The sequence below is a fragment of the Ochlerotatus camptorhynchus genome, unplaced genomic scaffold (assembly GCF_037179485.1).
Source record: "Ochlerotatus camptorhynchus isolate MF236.1 unplaced genomic scaffold, CSIRO-AGI_Acam_v1.1 ptg000193l, whole genome shotgun sequence".
NCBI lineage: Eukaryota > Metazoa > Arthropoda > Insecta > Diptera > Culicidae > Ochlerotatus > Ochlerotatus camptorhynchus.
The window spans coordinates 4,163,374-4,189,860 of record NW_027040683.1 but is presented as its reverse complement, the minus strand read 5'-3'; the positions used below and the strand labels follow the sequence as shown (position 1 = coordinate 4,189,860).

The window sequence follows — 26,487 nt, the reverse complement described above, 5'->3', positions numbered from 1 at the left end:
TTACGCAGAAGAAACCAAGACGATACATCATCAAAGCACACTTTTATTTGCGATTTCGCACCTTTGAGGAGTCCAGATTCAACTGCAAAATTAAATAATCAGGTGACCGGGAAATCGGGATAACCAGAAAATACCGGAAATTCGATGTCACCGTGATAAACTCGTGAACTTCGATGTTGAAAATTGAAATAAAAATGTGTTGCTTCCTCTCTTTAAAATCTCAAGACTAGATTTTCATGATACAGTTACTTTAAACAACTATTAAAAAAACTTTTTTCCAAAGCAGTTTTGAACAGATTTTAGAATAGATTCTAAAGATATGTAATACCAAGGTACTTCGGACAAAAAGTTCTAGGGAGTTTTGGGATGAATTATACGAGGGTTATGATTAGAGCTTTAAGTCAATTGTGTGAGATCAGTGTTTTTTTAAGTAGCCCTGTGAACAATTTCTTGGGTACAACTACTAGGAACTACTTGAAAAAAAGAATCAAAATAAAATTAAGGAGAACTCCATGTGAATTTTCAGTAGAACTTAGAGGAGAACTCCAAGAAAATTCAGATAAAAAAATTATGAGAACTCAGAGGTGAATAGCAGGGGAATTTCTAGGAGGAGAATTCTTAAAAAAAAGTTTATAATTCAAAGAGAATCTAAGGACGAATTTCGTGATTTTTTTAGTGTTCTGCAAAGAATTTCTGAAGTGTTATGAAGAAAATTCAAGGCACTCCCAGAAATAAACTCGAATTCATTTTAGAAGAATTCTGTAAAGAACTCTATAAAGGGAAATTCTTTTGAAAGAAATACTTAAACTTAAACATAATCCTATTAAGCTCTTTAAAGCTTCTCTGGGATTATAAATACGGAAAGTTTGGAATTTAAATAGTTACCCATAACTGAACAGTCTCAAATTCTCATGTCAAATATTTATTTCGTTACAATAAATAGGGGAAATGGCTCTTATGTTGGCCTGTGGATCTAAGATTGGGCCCATCACTAAAAATCTGCTATTTAGCAATTTTATGTAGATGAACGCGTCATTGGGGCGGTTCTAATGGATATTTTTGGTCGCTTTTGAAAATTTAGTCGATTTCTGAATTTATGTATGGGCCCAAATTAGGGGCATTTAGGCCGACATTACATACCTTTCCCCTATAAGAACCTTATTGTAACTAAAATCAAACACTTCATCAATAAGTAGCTTTTGGTTTTATGAAGAGATGAACCAACCTCTGGCTGAAAGTCTCGCTAATAAAGATAACCTAACCTTTGGTTTTATATATAGTTAATCTACTGATTGATTTTAGTTAAATTTGAATTCAGATCCCTAAAATTTCACCAAGCTAATGTACCTGATGAGTTTTATTTTTTATTCTTGTCAATGTCCACAAAAAAACCCTTGGATCATTTTCGTCAATGTCCTAGAACTCTAGTTTTGTAGGTAATTCGGAGTAGAATTCCAAGACAATCTTTAATAGGATTCCATTCAAATTTTAATGAAAATTCATAACAGCTTTCGATGCTAATTCTTAAGGAATTCTGAGAAATTTTGAACGAGAAGGAGGATTACACCATGATCATTCTGAGGAGAACTTCAAGATAATACAAAAGAGAAACCTAAAAATATTCTGAGGATAATTTAAAGAAGATTCTGGGACAAAATGAATCCGGAGCATATTTCCATGTGAGTTTTCGAAGAATTCATAGAGGGTATATTATGGAGGATTACAATTAAATATGAGTTTAATTCCTATTGAACCTCAAATGAATTCGGTTAAAAACTCCAAGAGGGTTCTGACAAATTTTTTTCGAGAAATCTAACAATATTCAATGGTAATTCCAAAATACATCCGATGAGAATAATCCCAACGGATTTCTTCGGCATATCCTTAGGTAATTTAAGGATGCTCCGGTGTTTTTTTTTCAAATAATTCAAAAATGAATCCCAGCAGCATTTCCAAGAATTTTTGGGATTTCCTAGCAGAACTAAAAAAATATTCTTCAGGATAATATTAATGAAAAATATTATCAGGATGAAATAAAGTAAATTCTGAGGTTAACTCCAAGTGAATTTTCAGGAGAATTCTATAGGTAACTCATGGAATTTTATAAAGAAAAATGAGTAGACAATAAGCTATAATAATTATCAACAATATAAAAAATCGTCCGGAATCTGGAATTCTTTTCCATCGTTTTTTTTTTTAATTTCCCACTATTTGTACTGTATTTTGTACGTTTAAGCTCTATAACTCTTTCCTTCTCACGGTAGCACATATGATCTATAGGTTTTTGGTCCGTCTTACGATTATCATTACATATTCATCTCACAAGTTTCTTAAAGGTTTATTAAAAAAATCACTTCGGAACTCATAAATTGAGCTTGATAACTTCAAAAGTGTCTTAGTCCTATGATTTGTAAATTTCCCGCATCTTGCAGTTCTTTTTGTAGAAACATTTTCCTAATATCTTGTTGCAAATTAATCGAAGACCATACCCCATTATATTATTTTAAAATGCAATTGGCAACATAATTCAAAGATTAAAAAGACAAATATCTGGATTTTATTAAAACTAAATCCAAAATATATCATATTTCCACAAAGTGCACAAGCTTAAAAATAATCGAATTTAACAAATTTTTAAAGGCAAGACTAAGAGATTTTAAAACATGGTTCATTCAGATACTTGTTTTCCTTTATTTAGTCTGACGCCTCTCAAGTTAAAATGTATTTAAAACTTTCTTATTTTCAAAATTTTAACATTATTTGTCAGTCTGTCAAATGTCAAATGATCCAAGATCTCGTCAGGGATCTTGTGAATTGAAGTTCAAGGATTTTATGAATTCCTGGTATCTTGCATAAACAATTTCGATCACTCGATATTTGACTAATCATGTCTTATTCAATTTTTACCAGTTTAAAACAGTTTATAAGCTTAAAGGTTGAACACGAAAAAATGCGGACACATTAAAAATGTTGCCATAAAGGCATTTTTCGAGATTTCCTTTTTTTTTAAATTTCTTAATCAAGCTAACAGTGTATAGAATCACAGTAGGCATTGGTTGTCAGAATAAGTTCATTTGTGTTTACATCATGGCTTCACCGGAACGCTCCTGGCAGTTTTCGATCAAATTCCTGGGCAGGAATTTCATACCTCGGTTCAGTGATGGAAAAGTTCGCGATAACTCACTGTGACTCACGAACTTTTCCCATGGTGAACTTCGTTAAATATCGCGAACTTTTCCAACACTGCCTCGGTTGACCGGATGAATATAAAATCAAAAAGAAATTGAAATATCCCAAAATGTTCCTTGTCTGGCAAGCAATCTGCAGTTGTGGGATTAAAAGCGAAACTGGGATCATGAAGCAGCAAATTTACCAGGAAGAGTGCCTACGGAAAAGAGTACTGCCTTTTCTGGAGCAGCATGAGGTGGATTGCCTCACGCTATGTTTGAAGGCACTATTTTTGCAACTTTCATGTAGCTCAGTTTTATCTTCCAAGGAAGTTAATATTGATCCTAACAATCAAATCTGTGAAGGTTTTAAAATAGTTCATCTTGGGTCTTTTTTTTTTGAGAAAAAGTATTTTGAATTATACTTAGCCGTTTATGAAGGCATATATGGACTATTGACGATGCAAAACTGTTACGAAACGAAATAAATTCAGCTGAAAATGATTCAAAAGGGGATTGAAGTAGTCAAAATATTAAGTTTTAATGATACTTCTTCGGTACCGTCAGATAACGTAGCTTTGTCAGGATTTCATAATGTTTAAATTTAATAATAAAATCATTAAACAATTGTTTAGTCCCTAAATTTACTATTATTCCGCCATTCCATAGCAAAACGAAATTGTGGTTCTCAGAAAATGGTAAAAAATTGTAGTTTTGTTTCTTATCACAATTTTCATTTATGTTGTCATTAGGGTGACCATTTCAACGTAAGGGTGGTCCAAAAAACCGATTTTTTTTTTACTTTTTTCAAAAAATTATAACTTTTGAACGACTAGGTCGATTTCAAAGATCAAAATATTAGGTAATGGAAGGTAAAAAGAAACAACTGTAAGAAAACATTTAATGATATTTAAAAAAAATTGAAAAACATTGATTGTTTTGCTCATGCCCTCGATCACATTTCACAAGGAAAGCGTAAAAGAGAAAGAGGTATCGCAAGAAATTCTCTCTATTATACCTGGTTTCTAAGACATGGAGTGAGAGTTGTTTCACCAACGACCCGATGAGACAGCTAATGGAAGTTACATTCAAATTCAATGCCCTGTTCATAAGTTTTTCCTTGATTTCGTTGAACTTCGATGAAATTCTCCAAACGTTCCTTATGTTCTTTGAACGTCTCTGAGATGGCATTTTTTCTTGAAATTATCAGATATTTCTTAAAGTTTACAGTACTTTCCTAATGTTATTAAATGTTCCCTGTTGTTCACAGACCATCCTAAAGTTTGCAAAATTTTCCCCGCGTTTAAAGAACTTTTTGCAGAGCATTATTGAAATTCATATAATGTTGCTATAGTTCACAGAACTCTCTTAAAGTTCGTTGAACTTACCAGGAAGACATTGAACTTTCTTGAAGTTTATAGAACTTCTCCTCTGAAGATCGATGCACATCTTTCAAGTCTGAAGAATTTTCCTGAAGTTTGTAGAGCTTTCCTGAAGCTCAATGAACTTCTCTGAAAGTTGTTGAATTTCGTTGCTTCTTTGAAAGAACTTCTTTAAAGTTTGCAGAACTTTCCTTATATTCATTACAGATCCCTATAGTTCGCAGAATTTACTAGAAAGTCACTGAACCTTCCTGAAAGTTTCCTTAGACAAAATATGGGAACTGTAATGAAGCTCTACCAATTCTGTAGTAATTCAAGGTAAAGGGCTACCTAAACTCACTGGGCAAGAGTAGCTAATCTCATGTGAGTTTCATTCCTGTATTATGTCATTATCGGATAAACGATTTTCAAACAAATTCGTCATGGTTGCCAGAATTTATTTTCGATCTCACCGTTGAGTCAAACATCTCTATTTATTTTAAAAAATCTAAGAAAATTTTCCACCCCTCAGGATGTGTTGGTGACAAGTGCCACCTTCGCCACCTGCTGAGTACGGGACACAAAACTTCCAGATACCTGACATATCCTTTATTGAACTCCGGTAAAAATCTTTCCACGATCGTCGCTATTGTCTGTTATGATTTTTTTACAGAGTCGCTTTTTCGAAGCACATCAAGCTATGTTTTTTTTTATGAGGTTTTTTAGCTCTTCCAGATTTTCTACACGATAAATCTATAAAAAAAAACACTCGAAACAGGACGAAACCCAATGCCTACTATGATTACGTGTAGAGGTGGGCAAAACAGTTCATCTAGCTGAGTGGATCAAACTCATCCAGATAACTAAACGGACTCGATTCTTTTGAACAGCTCTTCAGCTCACATTGAAATCATAGAAATTTTGACAGAAATTCAAAATCGGAAAATTAATTTGTGGTTTTAGTGCATAAAACTGCATAAAATCGTAAAAGTAGTCTAAACCAATAAATCCGTACCTTTTATAATATGGCACTACTTTTCAATGGAAAACGCCAATAACGCAATAACTGATCAACCATCGCGTAAACCAAAATGCGCGCAAAATGTGCCAACAACATATCAGTAAAAGCAAAAAAATGTATGCGAGAGAGCTACACGCGATAATATGATCCACATCGTGACACACGATGTTACGCCTTTTCTCAAGCTATGCAATCCAGTCTACATACAGATTTTATTTCTGATGTTAATTCTCCAGCAGAATTTCTCTCACTATTATCGGCTTCAGCTACAGCTCATCAGCTCAGATCCGGATCCGGAGCTGAATCGTGAAGAATCGAGAGAGAGAAAAAGATCCGAAGAGCTGGACGGGTAAGAGAGTTGTCAACTGCTCCCAGTGAATTATTCGAGTAGATGATTCGGATCCGGAGCTGAGCTGATAAGCTGGAGAGCTGCATTTCGCTTTTCGGTTATTTGCTTTGTGCGGATCTTCCGCTCCCCCAGAGAATGATGGGAGGAGAGGTGAGAGCACATATGCTGGAGGAATAACATCAGCAATAAGAGCTGGGTACATAAATAAATTGGATAATACCAGTAGAATATTAACATCGGGTAGCACATTTGCATACTATACCTCTCTCCCAAACAGCCGCTTGGACGTTTGCTTTTACCATTGGTGCTGTCCTAGGCGAGTAAGAGAGGTGACACAGTCGGAAGAAATGTTAGTTTGTTTACTAAAATGAACCGACCATTTTGTTATGGCAAGTTTTGCTATAAGAAATGCTCCTCGTGTCTATTAGCGAAATTCACATCAAAGATTATTATTATTATTTAGCTTTATTTAGGAGGCTTTCCACATCAAAGATGGATTAATTGCGCACGAAATCAGTTTAGCACGGCATTTGTGACCAGCATACACCTTCCGGTCGTATGGAACAGGTCAAAAACTGTCCAAATCCGCAGAGAAAATTTTTTGTTTTGAATTTATGTATGGCAAAATAGTGAACTTTTCGTGAACAATAACGGCAAAGAACTCACCAACACTGGGAGACCGTGAGTTCCTGCCCACCTGTCATTTGCCATCTCGGGTGCTGTCGATCAGTAGGCACATGGTGTATTACGCTTGCGTCTTGGTTTACGCGGTGACTATTCAATGCGTAAGTGGAGTAATGAGTCCTTTTTTGAAAAGTTCCGCTATCAATGATGGATGAAAATGAACCGCGGGTCATCAGCTCACTTTAGAGAATCGGGTCTATAGAACAGCTCGGGAGCGGATCGCCCATCTCTAATTACGTGGCTGTCACGAACTGTCCTACTCGTTTCTTTTTCTTTTACTCTCATGAGGAAAGAGAAATTAAATAAGATGTTGTACTACCAACAAATATAAAATGATTTTGCGCAAAGTCGTCATAATAAATATGGATCTTACTTACAAAGAGAACTTCTTTAATGCCTTTTAGATTAATTCAATCAATTTTTGAACCTTATTTAACTGCTTTTTTTTTTTTTAATTCGCAATAGTTTTGTATAGTACATATTCCATATGCGTCTTGATAATCGCCTCTGTAAACTTCAAAACACGTTTTCTCAAAAAACCCAAGATGAAATATTTTAAAACCATCTCTAATTTGATTGTTAGGATCAACACTAGCATCCTGTGAAGAAAAATCTGAGGTACATGAATGTTGCAAAAATAGTGCCTTCAGACATAGCGTGTGCCTATTCTGGACGGACTTGGCAAGCTGCCACTACTCAAATTCCACCAAACAATGGTACAGTGAAACATCAGCCAAACACTTACAATGGGAACAGGGCTCGTACAAAAGATAATGGGCCTTGTACAAAGAAAAGTTTGAGAAATGGCCTATGGTAAGAAGGAAGACTGAAACAATGGTCGTACAATAAGCATAATACTTACAAATGTATAGCTGCTACATTGAACTATGACAAATAAAACGCATTTTAAACCCTCAACAAGATTTTCGTTTCCGGATTTTTTCGTGTTCAACCTTTATAATGTCGCTTTCCCAAGTCGACCTAATAACTCACTTTGTTTGTTCGGCCCAGTAGAATGAATAGCAACTCCTGTTGTAGAAGAATTATGCTTTTTTTCAGTAATTCAAAAATTAGATCTGGGTATCTATATCATTTAATATTTGAAAACGCTATCTCGACGTTTCATTCCTCATTTCGGAAATAGTTCTAATAGGGTTTTTGATCTAATTTCCGTCCTACTAAGGACAACCCCCGCTTTACCTCTCTTTTTTGAACCTTTCCATACGTACCGTTGGATTTGATGAAGAGTCACAAATGGTTGAGATATTGTTCAAAATCTAATACTGCTTCTTGATTCTAAATTCGTCCTACGAGTTTCAATTCCGTCCAAACGCATTGAAACGCCCGTAGATTTTCTTCGTCCTACGGATAAACGTAAAAAAAGGGGATTCGCTAGGGGCGCTTCTTTTGTTTTGAGTACAATGAGCGTAAATATTCATACAATGCGCTCTAATATGATTGATGTTGTAGCTAATGAACTAACGCATCTGAAAAAACCATTTATTGATTTTTTTTTTTTTTTTTTTCCTTTGGTTTGTTTTTTCCGTCGATCTTGTTTTCCGTGCTGAGCACCAATGCTACCGACGTGCCAGGAAGGCAGCTCCCACACCTGGACCCTACCTATCGACCCATCAACTCATGAACCGGGGACCAACGGCTTTACTTCCCTTCCGAAGGAAGGCGTGATCAGAGATGTTATGCCTCAGAACATCCCGGCGGCGCCGACTGGGATTGAACCTAGGCCTACTGGGGTGAGAGGTAATCACGCTTACCACTACACCACCGGCGCCGTTCATTTATTGATTTGTTCATGCTGAAATCATTGATATTATTGATCTTTTCTGAGATCGACACCCTGAGAACACCGTATATAATTAAACAAAACATTATCGTTAATGGTTTGGTTTCTTTTTGGAAGGCTCAATCGCGTTAGCTTTACGGAGCTGATAATTCATTGTTAGAGGTTTGTTTATGAACATATCCAACGGCCCATTTCAGCTTTAAAAAGTGCTTCCTGTAGTTCTGATGCCGAAGATAATTTTCTCACAAACTTCTTAAATTTACAACTTGGTCTCGTTTTAAAACATGAATCATTAAACAGTTTCGTTTTTTGCAGAGTATTAACAGGCGGGAATTTTTTAAATTTCTATAGGGAAAACCGGGAATTTCAAAATTAAAATTCACTGGCCACCCTGAATCTCTTCCAAAACTGCCTAAATGGTATTCATAAATCTTCAAAACCCGGAACTTCAGTAAATACTTCCCATTTTTTTTCCTCTGCTCGGGACCTAACACTACTGCGACCAGTAAATTGATCTATTGTAGTATATCCCGTGTCCTTAGTTTAGTACATGTCGTATTACTCCATTACTATTGAGAAATGATGAAGTATTCGATTTTTTTACAGTTGCCACTCTTGCATTTATCGCAAGGATCCGACTCTAATTGTAAGGTCCCGCTATTAATACCCTATCGGAGTGTTGAAACACCCTCCAAAGGCGCGCCCCTTTGTCAGTAAAAATTGGATTCCTTAGCAACAAAATTAAGGTATGACACCGATAATAACCATGCATCAGAACCCTAGTCTTAACCACTTCAAACGAGGGAACAACGAATAGAAGATTAGGAATCACATAGATGAAGACAACTAACTCATTTTTTGCCTTGTTTCAAGATCATCCTCGGTAGACAAAGCAACAAGGCATAAAAAGTAACAAGGACTAAGATGTGTTCCTTGGATTACTGAAAAATCCTGTTCCCCTAGTTTGAAGTAGTCAGGACTAGGAATCGGTGGTAGATCTTATATCCCGTAACGAACCACGAAAAGGTGATCTACCCACACTTCCAATAATCCCGTCCTAGTTGAAAAAAAATATCTTTTTTTAATCCTTAACCGCTGTTAAATTTTCTTATTTGGTGCCGTAACGTTTTGCTTTCTTCCCCATTTCAGAAAACTCATTATTCACAATAATAAAAAAAAAAATCGTTTTCAATTCGATCAACTTCTCACCATCCCAATTTCGTCCTGTGTTGCTACCCATTCTACTAAGGTCAAGTTAAAGCCCTACCTAATGGCAAAAGTTTTTCGTCTTTTCGATTTTCCTTCCATGGATCCGTTCCGGGAACATTAACGATATCATCATCTATCTCTGCTCAGCGTCTCTTTCTCACTTACGATGGGCGATGGGCCTTTCGGGGGCAACGTGATCGAAATATTTCATCTCTTCACCTTTTGGTTTTCGCTGCTGCCGGGATCCCCGTAGATGCGGCAACGGACGGATTTATAAAGTTTTCCCTAACCACACAACCACAGGTTGGGGCAAAACTTTCCGTGCCATGTATATTGGAAGCGATGGTCAACATCAAATCGACCGGAGACAGTGCGAAAGGTTAATTTGCTTTTGGATGTGTCCGAACTCAATGCTGATGACGATTACTGAATCTGTTTCCCGAGAGGACATCCGAGGTCATCATATTTCAAGAATTGTCGAAGTTTTGTGTAACATCTGGTTGGATTTACACAGATGAGTAAAACTTATTTCTTGGGGAAGGGAATGGCGAATAATCGCTTTATTGTTTGAAATGGCAGGATACAGTTTGTTCACTATGCACTTTTGAGACCATCATTCTAGGGTAGTGCAAGCGTTGATCCAGTGACGAAGGCCTAGGGAAGCATTGAAAGCATACAAAGCCAGATCGGCAACGCATTCCAGTAGACCGGCCTTGGCTTGACTCAATACAGGTTCGGCCGCAGCCGTTAACCGACCAACGGTGAATCCCAGCTTGAGTGATTCCATTTCCACTTCCAGTAGGACCTACGGAAAATGTAAAACGTTAGAGCTATCCAAAGTGTATGGGATATAACTCTCACCGAAGAAACACAAGCTTCCTGGTAGAGGTCGCTAATCTCGTCGACAAAGTCCGGGTTCGCGCAAACCTCCAGTCGATCTTCGATGTCCCCAGAGAGGGCAAGAAACTCCGTCAAGTTATTGTTTGCTGCTTCGCGAAGTTCATACAATTCCAGAAGTTTCCTCTCCAGGCATCCATTTCTACTGCGGTTGTCAACCGCCTGGATCAAGTCTTCCACAAGCACCTCCCGCTCCAAACAGCTTCTAGTGGTTTCGTTCAGTGCGGCCACATTCGCCCTAACATGCTCCGGAAATTCTTTCAACCAACGGTTGTTCTCATCACGGCGAAGCTCCCTAGCGTATCCTACGATATCCCGTATGGCTTCGTCGATCCACGCTAGACGACCGGTGACTACAGTTTCCGACTCGTTTCGATAACCGTCCACTACGGTGTAGATTGCTTCATTTAACAGATTTTCGGTTGCTTCTCCTGTTAGGGCACTTCCGTTGAACCGCGCCAGATTGATCTGCAGATTATTGATCATCGTTCCGTAGTCGGTAAGCTCGGCGTTGGTATTCTCCCGATTTCCGATGGAGATGTTGTACACGGATGCGACGGCGGCACTGGATGACGTTCCGGAGCTCGACGTCGATGCAGTGGTTGTGGTGGCCGTAGTCGTAGGCCAGAACCAACCCCAACCGAAGGCTTCAGTACCTTTGGAAGGTAGCAAAACTACAGCTACAACCACTAGGAACCGATCAATGGAGATCATCTTGCAAGGTGTTCGATCACAATACGTTCTTTGACGGCACATCTCATAGCTTTTATACATTCTATCTTCGATCGCACCTAGTCAAGCCGTGTTTACGCAACTGTTGACCTTTAAGTACGAGGAATTTGAATTGCTGAACTGCGCCCGTCGTCCAGCAGAAGGGCACCATCTGTTGTCCTAATCATCATATTCATGACGACAACAGCGACGTTCGTCAGCGCCATTTGTGAACTTTCTAATTAGGATATCATAAAAGAAGCCTCCGGCTTTCATTTGAGAGGTAAACCTTTCGCCGACACGCAAACCCATCGAAAAGAGGCTTCGTGTCATGTATATGTAAATTGGGACACACCGTCTTTTAAAGAACCTGGAAAAAAACATCCACCAGCTATGGGGTAATAATCACCCTCTCAGTTACACGAGTCTTAAGTTTTCCGTATCTCTTGCATTTGGTTCATTGGATTTTTTTTTTAGTGGGCAATGTCGTGAATGAAGGTAATTTCTTTCTCGATTGGTGATTAGCGGAGGTGAGACATAAATCAAGACGATTACTTGGCGCTTTTTCGAGGTCGTTTAGATATGTTTTGAAATTTTATGACGCGGTCGGCTGTAAGGCAACAGCCAAATGCGGTCTTGGCATAACTCGGAATGATATTCTGAATCGGTCATCGGGCTCGGGGGCTTCATATCGCAAAAAATGTTTACGGATGGAATGGCCTTTTTGCTTGGAAGTGGACGAGTAAACTTTTCGTTACACGGTCAATTCTCCGTTGCTCGATATTTTACCTAACTCGATGAAATTCAAAGTCCCTTCAAATTAGCAAGCAATGCTCTCTCCCCAACTATATATTTCCCTAACTGTTGGATACTTCCTTTGCTCGGTGGGTTTTTGATTATTTTTTCGATGTTTTTTCACCTCCCTAAGTCGCCGTTGTATTATTTTTTGACGATAATTTTAGATAATGCCACCGCAGTGAAATTTATTATTGAGATTCAAAATTGAGCCTAGTTGTGATCTAATAGTGTTAAATTATGAGTAAAATCTAAAAATATTCAATTTTTCTGATAGTCTGTAACTTGATAGCCCCCTATGTTGATGGTCCCTTGAACATCGAATAAGAGTGAGTTGACTGTAGTTTATAATGGCATAATGGTGCTAAAATCTGCCCTTTCTACGATTTAGCTTAAGAGCAGTTCCACTCCAAATGAAGAATCGGAAATCCTTGACCTTCTCTGATTTGCATGAAACTTTGTATAATAGAGTTGAGATGAAATGCTATACTAATATCTAGCTTTAGTAGTTTATTAGCTACACACTTAGTAAAAATCATATAAATTTAGGTGCTCTGAGACTGACATACACGAGCGTCAATTTTGACATAAAATTGAGTCATAACAGACACAAAATTCAACGTACTCTTTCTGTCGAGTAACGAACTTTTCAGTCTCGGAGCACTTAATTTTACATGACGTATTTTTTTACGTCTGATCCTTTATGTTAAAGATGGATTCCGTCACGTGTAAAATTAGTTATTTCTATGTATGTAGATAAAGTTCTAAAGAAGGTAGATTGATAGTTCCGCTACAGTACGGCAGTGCGAAAATTGAACAGAAGTTGAAATTGAGCGAAGGGCCATTAATGCGACAGTACTAATCAAACGCTCACTCCTTTGCCTAGCTCATACATTAATGGATGAGGGAACACAGGCATTTTTGCTTGAATTCGGTCATTTCTGTTCTTGTAAAATTTTCAAAACGGCGTCTAACATTTTTCTTAAAACAATGGCACAGAAACGATGCTCCTTACCGAAATGACGTCTGAGACAAAGTTCTAGAGAAAAATAATATTTTTTTCTTGGGAAAATGTACAAACAAATATTTTTAGTTTTTTCAAGTAAACATTCCAAAAAATGTTAAGAACCTAAATATCTAAAAATGTCCTTGTCAGATTTTTTTTTTTTTTAACAGCTCATGAAATGCAATTTTTTGAAATGTTTAAAATTATGGACACTTAAAAATTGACTAAAATCTCAGAACAAGAACTTTTGTTAAAATTTTTGGATTTTTTTTTCTTGGCAGAATTCTATAAAAAATCTTTAAATTGTTAGATCCCTGAAAGTTTCTTCCGAACAAGGATCACGAAGATTTTTATAATTTACAAATCTGGAAAATATATATGTAGTAGTCGAAGACTATGAACAAATGTTGAAAGCAATTTTTAAAACTTTCTTAAATCCCAAATGGTTCTTGCTGAATATAAGCAACCAGGAAATATTTAAGATTTGCACCCGGAAACCCGGGAAAAAATCGGGAAATTAAAAATGAAAATTCACTGGTCACCATATTCTTACTTACCTTACCAATCAGGCTAAGGCCTTGATGTCCTCTGCTGTCCGAAGAAGTCGTCTCCACTCTACTCTGACCGCACGTCCCCAGCCTGCAAAGGGTCCGCAGGTCACCTACTAGGTACTTGGTCCTCCACGATCATAGTCCAGTTCTCGTGGCCGAAGGGTATTCGACCGCAGCGTCCTCCGGAGTTCAAATTACGATTCCCTGCCATAATGCGTCTTTGAATTTCTCTGCTGGTATCATTTTCGGCGGTCACCAGTGAGCCCAAATACACGAACTAGTCGACCACCTCGATTTCGTCAACGTCGAACTCCTGCTCTTGAAATTTTCTCTAAAACTCACCCGCTATTTTCCGTACGATTTCCATGTAATTATTCTCATTATTCTCTCCCATGAAGTCTTGAAGTTCTCCATCACCCCCCCCCCCCTGGAATTCTTCTAAGAATAATTTTGGAATTCAAGTCAGACCTCCGTTGAATTTTTCTCCGAGTTTTCTCAGAATTTGGTAGAAATAATTCAGCATTTATTTGGAATTTTTAAAATTTTCTAATAATTATTTCTAATTATTTTTATTCTGAATGTTTTTTAAAGTCGTCCAGGAACCATATTATTTTTGTTTCATCAAAAAACCATATTAAGTTTTTCAGTTTTATATTTTTGAAGGTAACAAGTTTTGTCATTTTTTTTTATTATTATTATTACTTACTTCAATTTCTGATCCTAGAGAAATATTCTGCAAAAACCCAAAACTTGATAACTTAAAAAAAACTGAAAAGCGAATAAAACACATCACTGATTTTTTATATGATATAATATGATAGCCTAAATAATCAAGGAAAAAATAAAAACATATTGCGCCCTCTGTCTCCAAACCATGAAAACCATAAAAAAAACAAATGAAATAAATGTTTTTTTTTCAACACACAATCCCAATTTTTTATATCATTATATTTTTCCTAAAAGTATGTTTAGTTACCTTTCATTTGATATTTTGATCTTTGATATCGGCCTAGTGGTTTGAAAGTTATAAATTTTTGAAAAACTATGCTAAGGGGCTGTTCATAAACTACGTAGATAGTTGGGAGTGAGGGGTTAGCAATTATCCACGACCCAAACAAATTTTAAAATTTTTGTATCGACAGTTGTCTACGCAGGGGGAGGGGGGTTCATGAATTTAAAAAAAACTGTCTACGTAGTTAATGAACAGCCCCTAACATGGAAATGGTCACCCTAACTACAAAAACCGTTTTGCTATGGAATGGCTGAATTTATCAAGCTCAAAATTTCCGGAGATGAACCAGTTTCGAGTTGAAAGTCTTCTAATTAAAGTAAACTTAACCTCAAGGTCAAGATTTTTAAAACAATAGCCTAATTTGATCTCTCACGCTAGAATAAAAAAAAAAAAAAACTTGAAATTGGATGTCACATGGGTCATTCCAGCTCAAGTGGGTACACCACCTGTAGTCGATGTCATTTTACTGTAGTTACTATAACAAAAACAAAATTTTTGTACATTTATAAGAATCTAAATTAAAAACCCTGCAAATGGACGTCCTAGGATCACGAATAGCTTATTTGGTTTTGAAGCAATCTCTTCTGAGAGTTGAAATTTTTTAAAATCTCGAAAGTACAGGGTTGTAGCCCAGAAGGATCTAGGCACTTCAGAGCAAAATCAAAAAAGGCCTATGTTCAGAATGCCAAAATAAGCGTTTTGGCCAAGTTTTGATCAAATCGGTGACACCGACCACAACTTTTTTAAATTCTGTACCCACTTGAGCTGGAATGACCCATATTTGAATACGTTTTAATATCTTGGTACTTTTAAATCATAAATGGACTCGAGCTTAAAAAAGTTTTTCAAATTAATTCTAAGCATCGAGTACATATCGTGAGTCTAGACTTTCGTTTTTTGCTGAATATCATCAACCAGGATTTTTTTCTTTATTTGAACCGGGAAAACCGAGAATTTCAAAATGAAAATCCACTCACATTTGTACTAAAATTTTGCCATTTTGGTAATAGATTGTAGCCTGAAAACGCCTTTTCTTATTGAAATGACGTTGAAACGCCTCCGATTCGTTAGCTTTCTACTTATTTTATCTACTAGGCGCGGTGTTAGTATCAATGGGTTTCGTAACGGGTTAAGTTTTTTTTGGCCTATATAACGATTTAGTCATGGCTATATTTAACACAAATGGCGTATTCCATTGGTAGTATGTACTAAAAATCTCCATTTAGAAATTTGGAAAAGTTGAACTAATACGCTTTTGATGCATATTCAGTTTAAGCAAAATTGAAAACAATCTAAAGGATTCATTCATGGACTTTGTCCTTCAGTTTTTCCCGGAAATTATGGCCAAACAAGCTCTAATTAAATATTAAATGTTTTTTTTTTTTCAATACATTTTTCACTCGCTTTCCTGCCAGTCCCCAGAGAGCCAAAACAATTAATTATATCGTCAGGCCAATTTCCACAGAGATGGCGCTGTTCCGCTGGTAGGAATCAATAAAAAATCTCCATATAGAAATTGGGAGAAGTGGAAATAATTCGCTTTCGATGTATATTCAGGTAAAAAAGTGAACGACAGCCTAAATACATCATTTATGGACTTTGTCGTTCACTCATTTACAGGAAATTATAGTTAAAAAAGCTACAATCAAATAAAAATTATTTTTCCCAATGCAGTATTACCCGCATTACTACTAGTCCCCAGAGAGCCAAAAAAATCAAATTCTCTCACGAGTTTAATCTCTCAATGTATTTTGATGACACTATTTCTGATTTCCCTTTCACAGACTACAAAATAGAGTACCTGAAACTGCAAAACATGTCTGGTACCTCTATATATGTTTTTTAGATTAACATCCAAAGTCCCTCGTTTTTTTGGATTTTAATTATATAGAGGTACCATACATGTTTTGACGGCACTGCCCTCTGTTAGCAATTAACGGAACTAAGTGTATGCGTAATTTCTTATAGATGTCATCATTAAAAACAGCAGTGACATCTGAAGGGAAATTAACGCAGAGGTATAGTAACGTGATTAATTCAAATTTGAGAGAGAAAATCCTCTCTCACGAGCTCAATATTTCAACATGCCATGTATTTTGATGACCCACGGTTTGAGATTTCCCTTTCACAGACTTCAGAATAGAGTATCTGGCACTGAAAAAGTTGTTGGTACCCTCATGTATGTACTTAGATTAACATCCTAAGTCCCTCCTTTTTTGCATACTTGACACAAAATATACTTTCAGAGCCCAACCCCATTCATAAAAACGGCGGGATATCCTGTTAGGGGCGGGGCTTAGAAAATATAGGTTGTGCCAAGTATGCAAAGAGGAAGGACTTGATGTGAATCCAAATGCATATTTAGAGGTACCAGACGTGTTTTGCAGTGTCATGTACTTTATTTTTCAGTCTGTGAAAGGGATTTGTTGGTTTATGACTGCACTGTCCTCTGTGAACAACTAACGGAAAACGGATTATGTGTAATTTCCGATAGATGTCATCGCAAAAAAAAACAGCAGTGATGAAAATGAATGCTGGAGCTTGACTAAATGGTTAGTTATGCAAAGTTTTTTTTTTTTGCTATTTGGCCTAGAACTGCTCACAGGTGAAAATCGCCCCCATGGCGAAATATACCTCTTCTACCCTATTCAGTCGAGTGGTACGCTGCAAGGATGAAAATTTAATCAACACTCACACATGGTTCGGAAGCCATCTCATAGTCACAGATAGGTTCATCGTTTCATTGCTCTGATGTGGCATCATGCTATGCTATCGAGACCGTACACTTGGCTATGGAATCGGGGAGGAGGATGGCATCGAGAATCATGTTCATTCTGGATCGGTCATGTCTGGAAATTTTATCTTTCATCGGGGAAATTTACGGTTTTACATATTGGGGTCGTTGTCCCTGCCATGCCGGTATTCTCATTGGAGTGAGTGATAATGGCGATGTAAAATCGATTGATAGGAATATTTCATTTTCAACGGTTGCTCGGTCATTTGACCGGACCGAAAATTTACTAAATGGCCAAAATGGACCTTTTTATCCACTAAATTCTGATGAAATTTTAAAAATTTCCTTGATCGGCTAACTCGTTCCGAAGATATGTGATGTAATTTCCATCGCCGATTTTTAGAACAGAATAAACAATCCCCAATCAAATGGTACTGTTGATTTAAATGTTTGAGTTGTTCTTTGCGAGAAATCAACGGTAGAAATGAGAATGGTTGAGGGCGTATAATCGAGCAAATGAAATTTTCCTTCCTTGTACACTGTATTCGAGAAAGGTGTACGGGTTGCCGATGGATGACACAATCCTATGCCTTTTTAATTTGCAAATCTTTGCTCTAATTATCAAAACAATTTTAACTTGCAAAAAAAGAATTCAAGAAATCTTCCTCGATTTTCCTACTTCGATCGGTTCCGAAACCGTCAAATTATCCTTGAACTCTCTCTCTCTCCACCAGCCCTGCCGAAATATCCTGTGGTGCGAAGTAAAAGAAACCTCAACCGATTAGATCGCCAGGAAATCCCTTACCTGATACGGCTACTGCTGCTGCGGCCAGCACACCACCGACGGTGTGCCCTAATAAATCCTTGACCTCTTCCTGGGTGAACCACCAGAAAAAGGATTTGTGGTCGGGCGAGATTCGACGATAAAGATCTCCCCTCCAAATCAACTGAACTGGGGAAAAGTTCAGCTCTGGCTGTGTGTGGCGTGTCGAATCACAATAAAAGCTCTGGTACCACTTGAATACGACCACCCTGGGCCCAGCAGGGCACCAGCAATGGAATGTTAGAATTCAAATTAGCTGTTTAGGAGGACTTAAAGTTGATTTAATTCGATTTGGTTGATTTAACTCAATTTGGTTGATTTCCTTTCGGATGGTTTTTATAGTGCCCACTGGCTGTTGCTGCTTACAGCATGGGGAAAACACTCTAGCTTTGACCTGTCGAGGTCGTGCGAAGTAGTTATCACGCAATTTACGGGTTCTGGAAAACGGTAAATTGGTGTTTTGGTTAGGGTCAAGTTTTTTTTTTTTTTTTTTTTTTTCTGCCAAAGATTGAGCAAAAAAAATCATAACAGACTAAAAGAGGGATTCGATCCGATTCATCCTCAATTAGAGGGAATCATAATCTTCTATGATAGCCATAAAAACAAGTGCTTCAAATGTAAACCGGATGAATTACTGCCAATCGAAGAAGTGGCATTTCCATATCTGTACCTAGGAAGACACAATTTTTGAGCATTTATTGTTGAGAATTTCTACCATCCGGAATGCAAATTTTTTTCCATTGATGTACTGGTTGCGCCTAAATAAGTCACACAAAAAATAGCACTAACCAATTCACAACCGTCCGTCGTCAGTGTAAACAAACAAATATTGACTCTCCGCGCGGTTGAGTCACGTTCGGTTACGCTACCGCTGGCACCACATCGTATCTAGTAACAACGTAATCCTATCTTAAACTTCTGCTTACAACGCTAACAATAAATTCAAAGTTTATCAGGTTTGTGGAAACAATTAGCTTGGCGAAACGGAAAATCGATCCACATAATGCGGTGTAGAGCGCGAAAGCGGAAACGACAGCGCGCAATCTTCTTAGGTCGCGGTCCAACCAGAATCGAGCCATCCTGTTGTGTTGTGTTCAGACGGTGGCGGTGATAATCCGCACGGTAAACATATTGTCCACTGCCATAGCGATCACCGATAATGACTGACGCGATATCGATGATGATAAGTGGAAGGCAACGTCAAAACTGCTATTTCTGTATCGGTTTCCTTTGTGATTACGAGGGTTTAGAACAATTTGATGGGATGTTATTTTTTACGCCACAGTTTGAAGTGTTCATTTATTTTGGAGCGTCATCCTGGTGAATTAGATTTAAATTAGCACATTGCTGGTTGTCTGACGTTGTTCCTTATCGTTATTTCGTTGTTGTTCAGCCTAATTTTCTGTATGGAATTTCAGTTTTTTCTAAAGGAAGTTGAATTGTTCCGTAGTTAAGTTACATTTTTTATTCGGTTGTATTCGTCAAATGACATTTTCTTCTTCTTTAAATTCTATGCACATTAAACTTTTTCGTCAACTTTGTTTTCAAGGTCATTAAAAAATAAAGCAGACAAGGGTGACAAACCAATTACCAGTGAATTTTCTTTCGGAGTTCCCTGCAATATTTAGTAAAATTTAAAAGTATTCAAAGTGTTGATTTCAATCAAATATTGAGGAGGATTCCCACATAATTTTCGAAGGAGAAGTTCTGAGCATAATTCCAGAATTATAATCAATTTCGGAATAAGAAATTGTAACATGAATTTAGAGAGCTTTCTGTGGAGAAGAATGCAAGTTCTAAATTAAATTCTACGGTAATTTATGAAGATTTCAAAAAGGGTTGTGAAAATTCCTACGTGATTCTGAGGAGATTTGTATGAGGATCGGGAGGAAAATGGCAGATGAATTTTAAGAAGAATTTCAAGATAATTATGATGAAAATTCAACAAGGCACAGAGTTCTAAGATTGTTCTAGCTCTTATTTCAACCCTAGTGCGAAAGATTCATCACAGAGCTCCAACAAAATGTGTTGCAAAAATTACTAATAACACAAGTTTACAGCATATTTGAACTGATGGTCATTTCCCATGTAAAATCGTGTGCTGAATCCAAAAATATTGTCAGAAAAATCTAAGTAGGATAGTTTTCTAGATATAGTTAAAAAGGAGTTTCTTCTAATAAAATATTATTTACTAAAAATACAAATATCTCTGGCTGTAATGAAGCTATATCACTTATTTTAATGCCAAATTAAAAGTGAGACAATTTACTTTCGATGAATTGTATAGGGTAGAGCACTACTTTGTCGTAATCGCCCATTTCCGTTCTATCGATCAGAAAAGATCACTAATATCAATGATTTCACCATGCACAAATCAATAATAGGTTCGTTCTGATGCGTAAGTTCATTAGCCACAACATAAATCCAGTTAGAGCGCATTGTATGAATATTTACGCTCATTGTTCTCAAAACAAAAGAAGCGCTCCTAGCAAATCCTCTTTTTCTACGATCCGTAGGACGAAGAAAATCTAATGGTGTTTCAATGCGTTAGGACGGAATTGAAACTCGTAGAACGAATTTAGAATCAAGAAGCAGTGCACAGTGGTCCAGAATGCAGATTTAGGTGGAATGATATGTTTTGAGCCTGAAATTGAAACTTTAGACTAAAAGTCTCTTCTACAAAGTTGTTCCTTATAGTTAGGCCCTCATTTTTATGACAATGAATTCTAGGGTGGTTCCTATTATCATTAAAATCAAAAACCTAACTTTTTTGTTTGAATAAATTAAGGTATACATTCTTCGACAAAGTTATAGCTGAGCTAATTTCAAGCAACTTTGTAGAAAATAACTTTTTTGTATCTCTTAAATTGGCCGATTTAGAACTATTTTCTTTAATTGAGTTACGGTGGCTCTTGAAAAAACAGTTTTTTTGCTCTAGTTTTCTTATTTCAAATTTATCAGCAAAGGTGTCTTCAGATAACTTTTAGATCTTAAAAAGGCGCAAGTTTTTGCTGCACAATGCTTGTCAATATCTTTCGCCGATCAAGAGTTATTGACGTTTTTATACTAAAAATATGCACTTTTCAAATGTTAATATCTCTGGTTGGGGCAAACAAAAAAAAAAGTTTTTTTACGGCATTTGAAAGGGCGTATGTAATTCTCAATATTATGACAAAATTGGAGGTATGTTATTTTTTAAACTCGTATAAAATCAATTTGAATGTAGTCATATTTTTTACTATATTTGGGTATATCTTTTTTATTAGAAGAGATACAGGCAACAAATTCAGATATAAAACATTCGTCTAAAAGAGTTTTAAAATTCTTTAGAAGATAACTTTCATGAGAAATTTCAAATAAAAAAGTTATTGCTAAAAAACTATTTTTTCCAGGAACACCCTAAGTCAACTCCGAAAAAATACTCTAAAATGAGAACGATAAGAGATAGAAAAAAAATTTCGACAAAGTTGCTTGCAATTAACTTAGCTACAACTTTTTTAAACAACACATGTTTTTATTTTGTAAAACAAAAAAGTTAGTTTTAAAAATTCCCTAATTTGAGGACCACCCTGACGTTTGCAAACACTAAAAGAAGGGAATTTTTAAGAACAAAAACTTCTTCGAGGACACTAAATGTCCAAATAATGAAACAAATGTACTAGCGCATTTTATATAAATTTGTCATTAGAGTGGTCCTATGAAATCCATTTTTTGCCAATAACTTTTTTATTTGAAATTTCTCATAAAAGTTATCTTCTAGAGAATTTTAAAACTCTTTTAGACGAATGTTTTATACTTGAATTTGTTGCCTGTATCTCTTCTAATAAAAAAGATATATCCAAATATAGTAAAATATATGACTAAATTCAAATTGATTTTATACGAGTTTAAAAAATAACATACCTCCAATTTTGTCATAATATTGAGAATTACATACGCCCTTTCAAATGCCGTAAAAAAACTTTTTTTTTTGTTTGCCCCAACCAGAGATATTAACATTTGAAAAGTGCATATTTGTAGTATAAAAACGTCAATAACTCTTGATCGGCGAAAGATATTGACAAGCTTTGTGCAGCAAAAACTTGAGCCTTTTTAAGATCTAAAAGTTATCTGAAGACACCTTTGCTGAGAAATTTGAAATAAGAAAACTAGAGTAAAAAACTGTTTTTTAGAGCCACCCTAACTCAATTAAAGAAAATAGCTCTAAATCGGCCAATTTAAGAGATACAAAAAAGTCATTTTCTCCAAAGTTGCTTGAAATTAGCTCAGCTATAACTTTGTCGAAGAATGTATACCTTAATTTATTCAAACAAAAAAGTTAGATTTTTGATTTTAATGATAATAGGAACCACCCTAGAATTCATTGTCATAAAAATGAGGACCTAACTATAAGAAACAACTTTGTAGAAGAGACTTTTAGTCTAAAGTTTCAGTTTCATGCTCAAAACATATCATTCCACTTAAATCTGCATTCTGGACCACTGTGCAGTGTTAGATTTTAAACAATATCTCAACAATTTGAGACTCTTTATCAAATCCAACGGTACGTATGGAAAGGTCAGTGAGATTAGTGGTATTATTGGCACAATCACTACAAACATTTGTATTTACCTTGCTTAATATAATAACTTTGCTGAAATCAAATTTTCTTGGAAATATGCAAAACATAAACAAAATAATTAAACTAACTATTAATTAACAACAATGCCACTTTTCTCGCTTTGATTTAGCGTTCAAATAATTTATATAGCTTCATTACAGCCGGAGAAATTTGTGTTTTAGGAAGTGAATATTCATTTTTAGGTGAAATTTAATTTTTTAGCTGTATCTAGAAAACTATCTTACTGAGATTTTTTTTCTTCTGACTACATTTTTGACAGGGTGTCCATGCAACCGGGCAAGGTTGCTGATCCTCACAGCGAAGCAAAATTCGTTATATATTCCTCTCACTGTTGCTGAAGTAGTGCTACAGTAGAGCGGCTCTCTTCTCGTGCACGAGAATATATCTCCCACGAATGATGTTAAATAATTCGGTTTTGCGCTTCTTTTACATTCTCTTGTCGTTCGCTGAGTTACGGCTTTAGGCAAAACAACAATCGTCACTCATCCGCTTGTTCGTTACTGAACGAGTATAGCGTGGTCTATTCAATTTGATTGCCTTTCGTTTCTGGGTAATCTTCACAAAGAATGCAAGATTTCACTCGCCACGAGGGTTCACGGCGATGCAATGTACTGAGCTGGACGCTTGAGTGGTAGCTTAAGGCTGCGCTGGAGTGAATAATTTTTATCATTCAGCAATCGCACTACTGTGGCTACAGATCAGGTGTATTGGCGTTGACGGCGACTCTATAGCTCTTTACTCCAATGGTAAAATCCATAGGCAAACGTCAGACCGTGCGTGAACCATGGCGGACTTCGCACTTTCCTTTCATTTCACTGAAGAAGAGACGATTTTTCGGCGGTGCCGTCAACGCCAATGCGCGAGAACGTAACTTTGAGTTAGGAAAAATATGTCTTTAGCCTTTGCTGCTACAGTTCCGGATTCAAAACATTGGGTGCCGTTGACCAACATCTATAACGCGTTTGGCACAATTAAATATGCGGTTGCAATGTGTAGTATTGAATGAAAGGTGTTGGTTCATTGCCTAAATTAGTAACCGCGTGACACTAAACAGTCGGTAACGCCACTGAATGTAAAACGAAGATCTATTCAATTTCAAGCAATCTAAAGGCAGCATGTGAAAAACATTTTAATGTGTTTAATTAAGAAAAAAACGTAAGCATAATCGCATGTGGTCGGAAGTATATAAGAGATCTTTCAACGAACTCACTATGGCACACACTGCACTGTATTGCTACACGGGGTATTAGTTGGAATAACTTTAAAACAAAAAAAAAATCAGCATTAGGAATTAACCTGGTCGACCACCATCAATAGGAACACTTGGCGTGCAAGCTGGGCTGAAATGTATTTGAATTTTGTACCTTACAGATAAGGTAATAGTTTTGTGTACGAAAATTAATTTCAAAAATTCTGGGTGGTTAATTTTCCCGAAAGTTTTAGTTGAAGTTTCCGGACATCAGGTACATTGAAAATGCATAACACTCATGATCCATCTCAAATTCATCATCGTAGAATTAATGTTATTTTAAAATATAGAGAAGTTATCTCAGCAATCCATAAAAAAAGGAAAATCCATAGTCAGGTTCATGCAAATTTGTCAAAACTATACAGATCTGGAAAAAGGGCCTATCTACTTTGATCGATTCTCTTCATCGACTTTATCTTTCGTTAATAACTCAATTGCAACAACATTTCCTGTTGTATTTGACGATTTGGACGATATAGAAAAACCTCCTTTATCATGCTATGTGGCAAAAATAGCACGAAAACTGTTTGCATAGCCGTGGTTATCAAAAGAGAAAGTCGATGAAGATAATCAATCGAAGCAGATAGGGCTTTTTTCCAGCTCTGTATAGAAATGATTTTTGTCATGGAAGAAAACTTCTTACCTTTCAATGGTGAAGATTTCAGAGTGGTGTTTTTGACTGGCCATTAGTTTTTCGGTAATTACTCAAAAATTTCATCAACTTTTAGGCAAATTACCTTCTGCCAAAATTTTGCAGACACAATTTGCCGCATTATTTCAGCGCCTCTGTGGATTAACGGAGGCAGAGTATTCCGGGAGATTTTGAGACCGCACGCCCTCCACAGGGGGTCCAAAAGCAAATTGGCACCTTTCCATTCTGGATACCTTATGGGAAAGTTGTGTTCCGTTACCATTTGCAACGTACCCAGGAGCACATCACCCCTAGTGGTGTCCGCGTCACTTATCTTTCTTTCTAAATTTCCATGATTCGTCTTGCTCATATCGGCAACTCGTTGCAGCGCCGCGAGTATTAAACTGACTCACCGTGAACGTTCATTGAGGCCTGCACTCTTATCCGATCACACCAGTGTTCGTAAAGAACGATGAGAATGGAACGAGAGTGAATGGAAGGCAACACGAATACTCTTCGCACACAGGTCACTCACGAAGACTCACGTTAATGGCATCGTTCGGTTCGTTCAGGAATGTATGCTTTGCTTTCGTTATTCCAAACGCGTTCGGAGACGGTAAGCGCTTTTGAGTCGTACGATGCGAGTATCAGTAACCTTGCAACCGGGAAATCCGGAAAAAAAACCGGTAATTCGGATTTGCCGCGAAAAATGCGGGAAAACCCAAATCGCACCGGGAAAGATAATGTATTCTCATCCTAAGTAACAATTGTGGTTTTATCATACTCTTGTAGGCCATAATTTGGTCTTCAAGAATCATTTAAACACTTATAAAACTTACATTTTACATGGAATCAATCATTTTTTTTTTAATATTCATTTGTTACACTTCTGTTTACAATTTTCATATTATGCTTTCACTGTGGTAAAGTATCAAAATTCCTAAAAATTACAAAACAAATCTATTCTTTTCTTTCATTTGTTGGAGCATATAGAGCTTCCAAGATAGCTTACATGGTATTTTTTTTCTTTTGGTTGTCATTGGATGAACATTTTTTGAATTATTTTGCTACAGTTCTACGAGTAAAGTAGTGTTAATATAGAGCCTAACCGAGACATATCTTGTCACGAAGCTACTTGAAGATAGAGAAGCAAATTCATGCAAATTAAAAAAAAAGTCCGATCTCAAACTCCTTGCATACCCGATCGTGCTTGGCCTGCAAATGTTCGACATCGTACACAATCAACGAACTTAAAACAAATCATGAGATGATTGGTCCAGAGATAAATTAAAAATAATTTCTGCACTTTGTGCTAGTCAGGTACACAAGATTAGTCAGGATATCGTAGAATACCTTGGTTAGCCTGTAAAATAAAATGATCTGAATCCATACCTCTCACGCTGAAGTGTACTTGATTATCTTTGAGATAAATCAGCCAGCTCAAACCTAGAGGTAATCATCATTATCATGAACCTAAATCTAACCGGGATAAGTCACGAATGATCCATGAGTGTTAAAGTTACTATTATATATAGTATAATATATAATAATATAATATATAAATTTAAAAAAAAATAAAGATCGGAACTTCAGGAATTTTGGAAAACCTAATATTCCAAACCTCACAAGCAACATTGTCGATTTCAATGTGGTCTTTAAGTCCATTCTAAGCCTATAATGCATCTTCAAAACTATGATAAAACCAAAATTGTTACTTGGGCAATTATATTATGGGGCTTCCCGAAGGTTTACCCATTCTATCATTAAGTCGCATCATTGTATTGATAATATTAAAATATATTTCGAACGAAGACTCAAAATGCTCAAAAGTGGAAATCGAGCAAGATATGTAAAATATCTCCAAT

At 36.5% G+C, this 26,487-nt stretch overlaps 2 protein-coding genes across 15 annotated transcripts in view; one reads left to right on the top strand and one right to left on the bottom strand.

Annotated features, from left to right (window-relative positions):
* gish (casein kinase I gish) overlaps window positions 1-26,487 on the top strand; it is a 315,663-nt gene that overhangs the window by 120,873 nt on the left and 168,303 nt on the right. The window lies entirely within an intron of this gene.
* LOC135702504 (uncharacterized) lies at window positions 9,510-11,944 on the bottom strand. The gene is made up of 2 exons (XM_065223575.1): window positions 10,454-11,944; window positions 9,510-10,397 (listed from the first exon to the last, which is right to left on the bottom strand). The coding sequence occupies exons 1-2, from the start codon at window positions 11,261-11,263 to the stop codon at window positions 10,206-10,208; spliced, it is 1,002 nt and encodes a 333-aa protein (XP_065079647.1). The 5' UTR covers window positions 11,264-11,944; the 3' UTR covers window positions 9,510-10,205.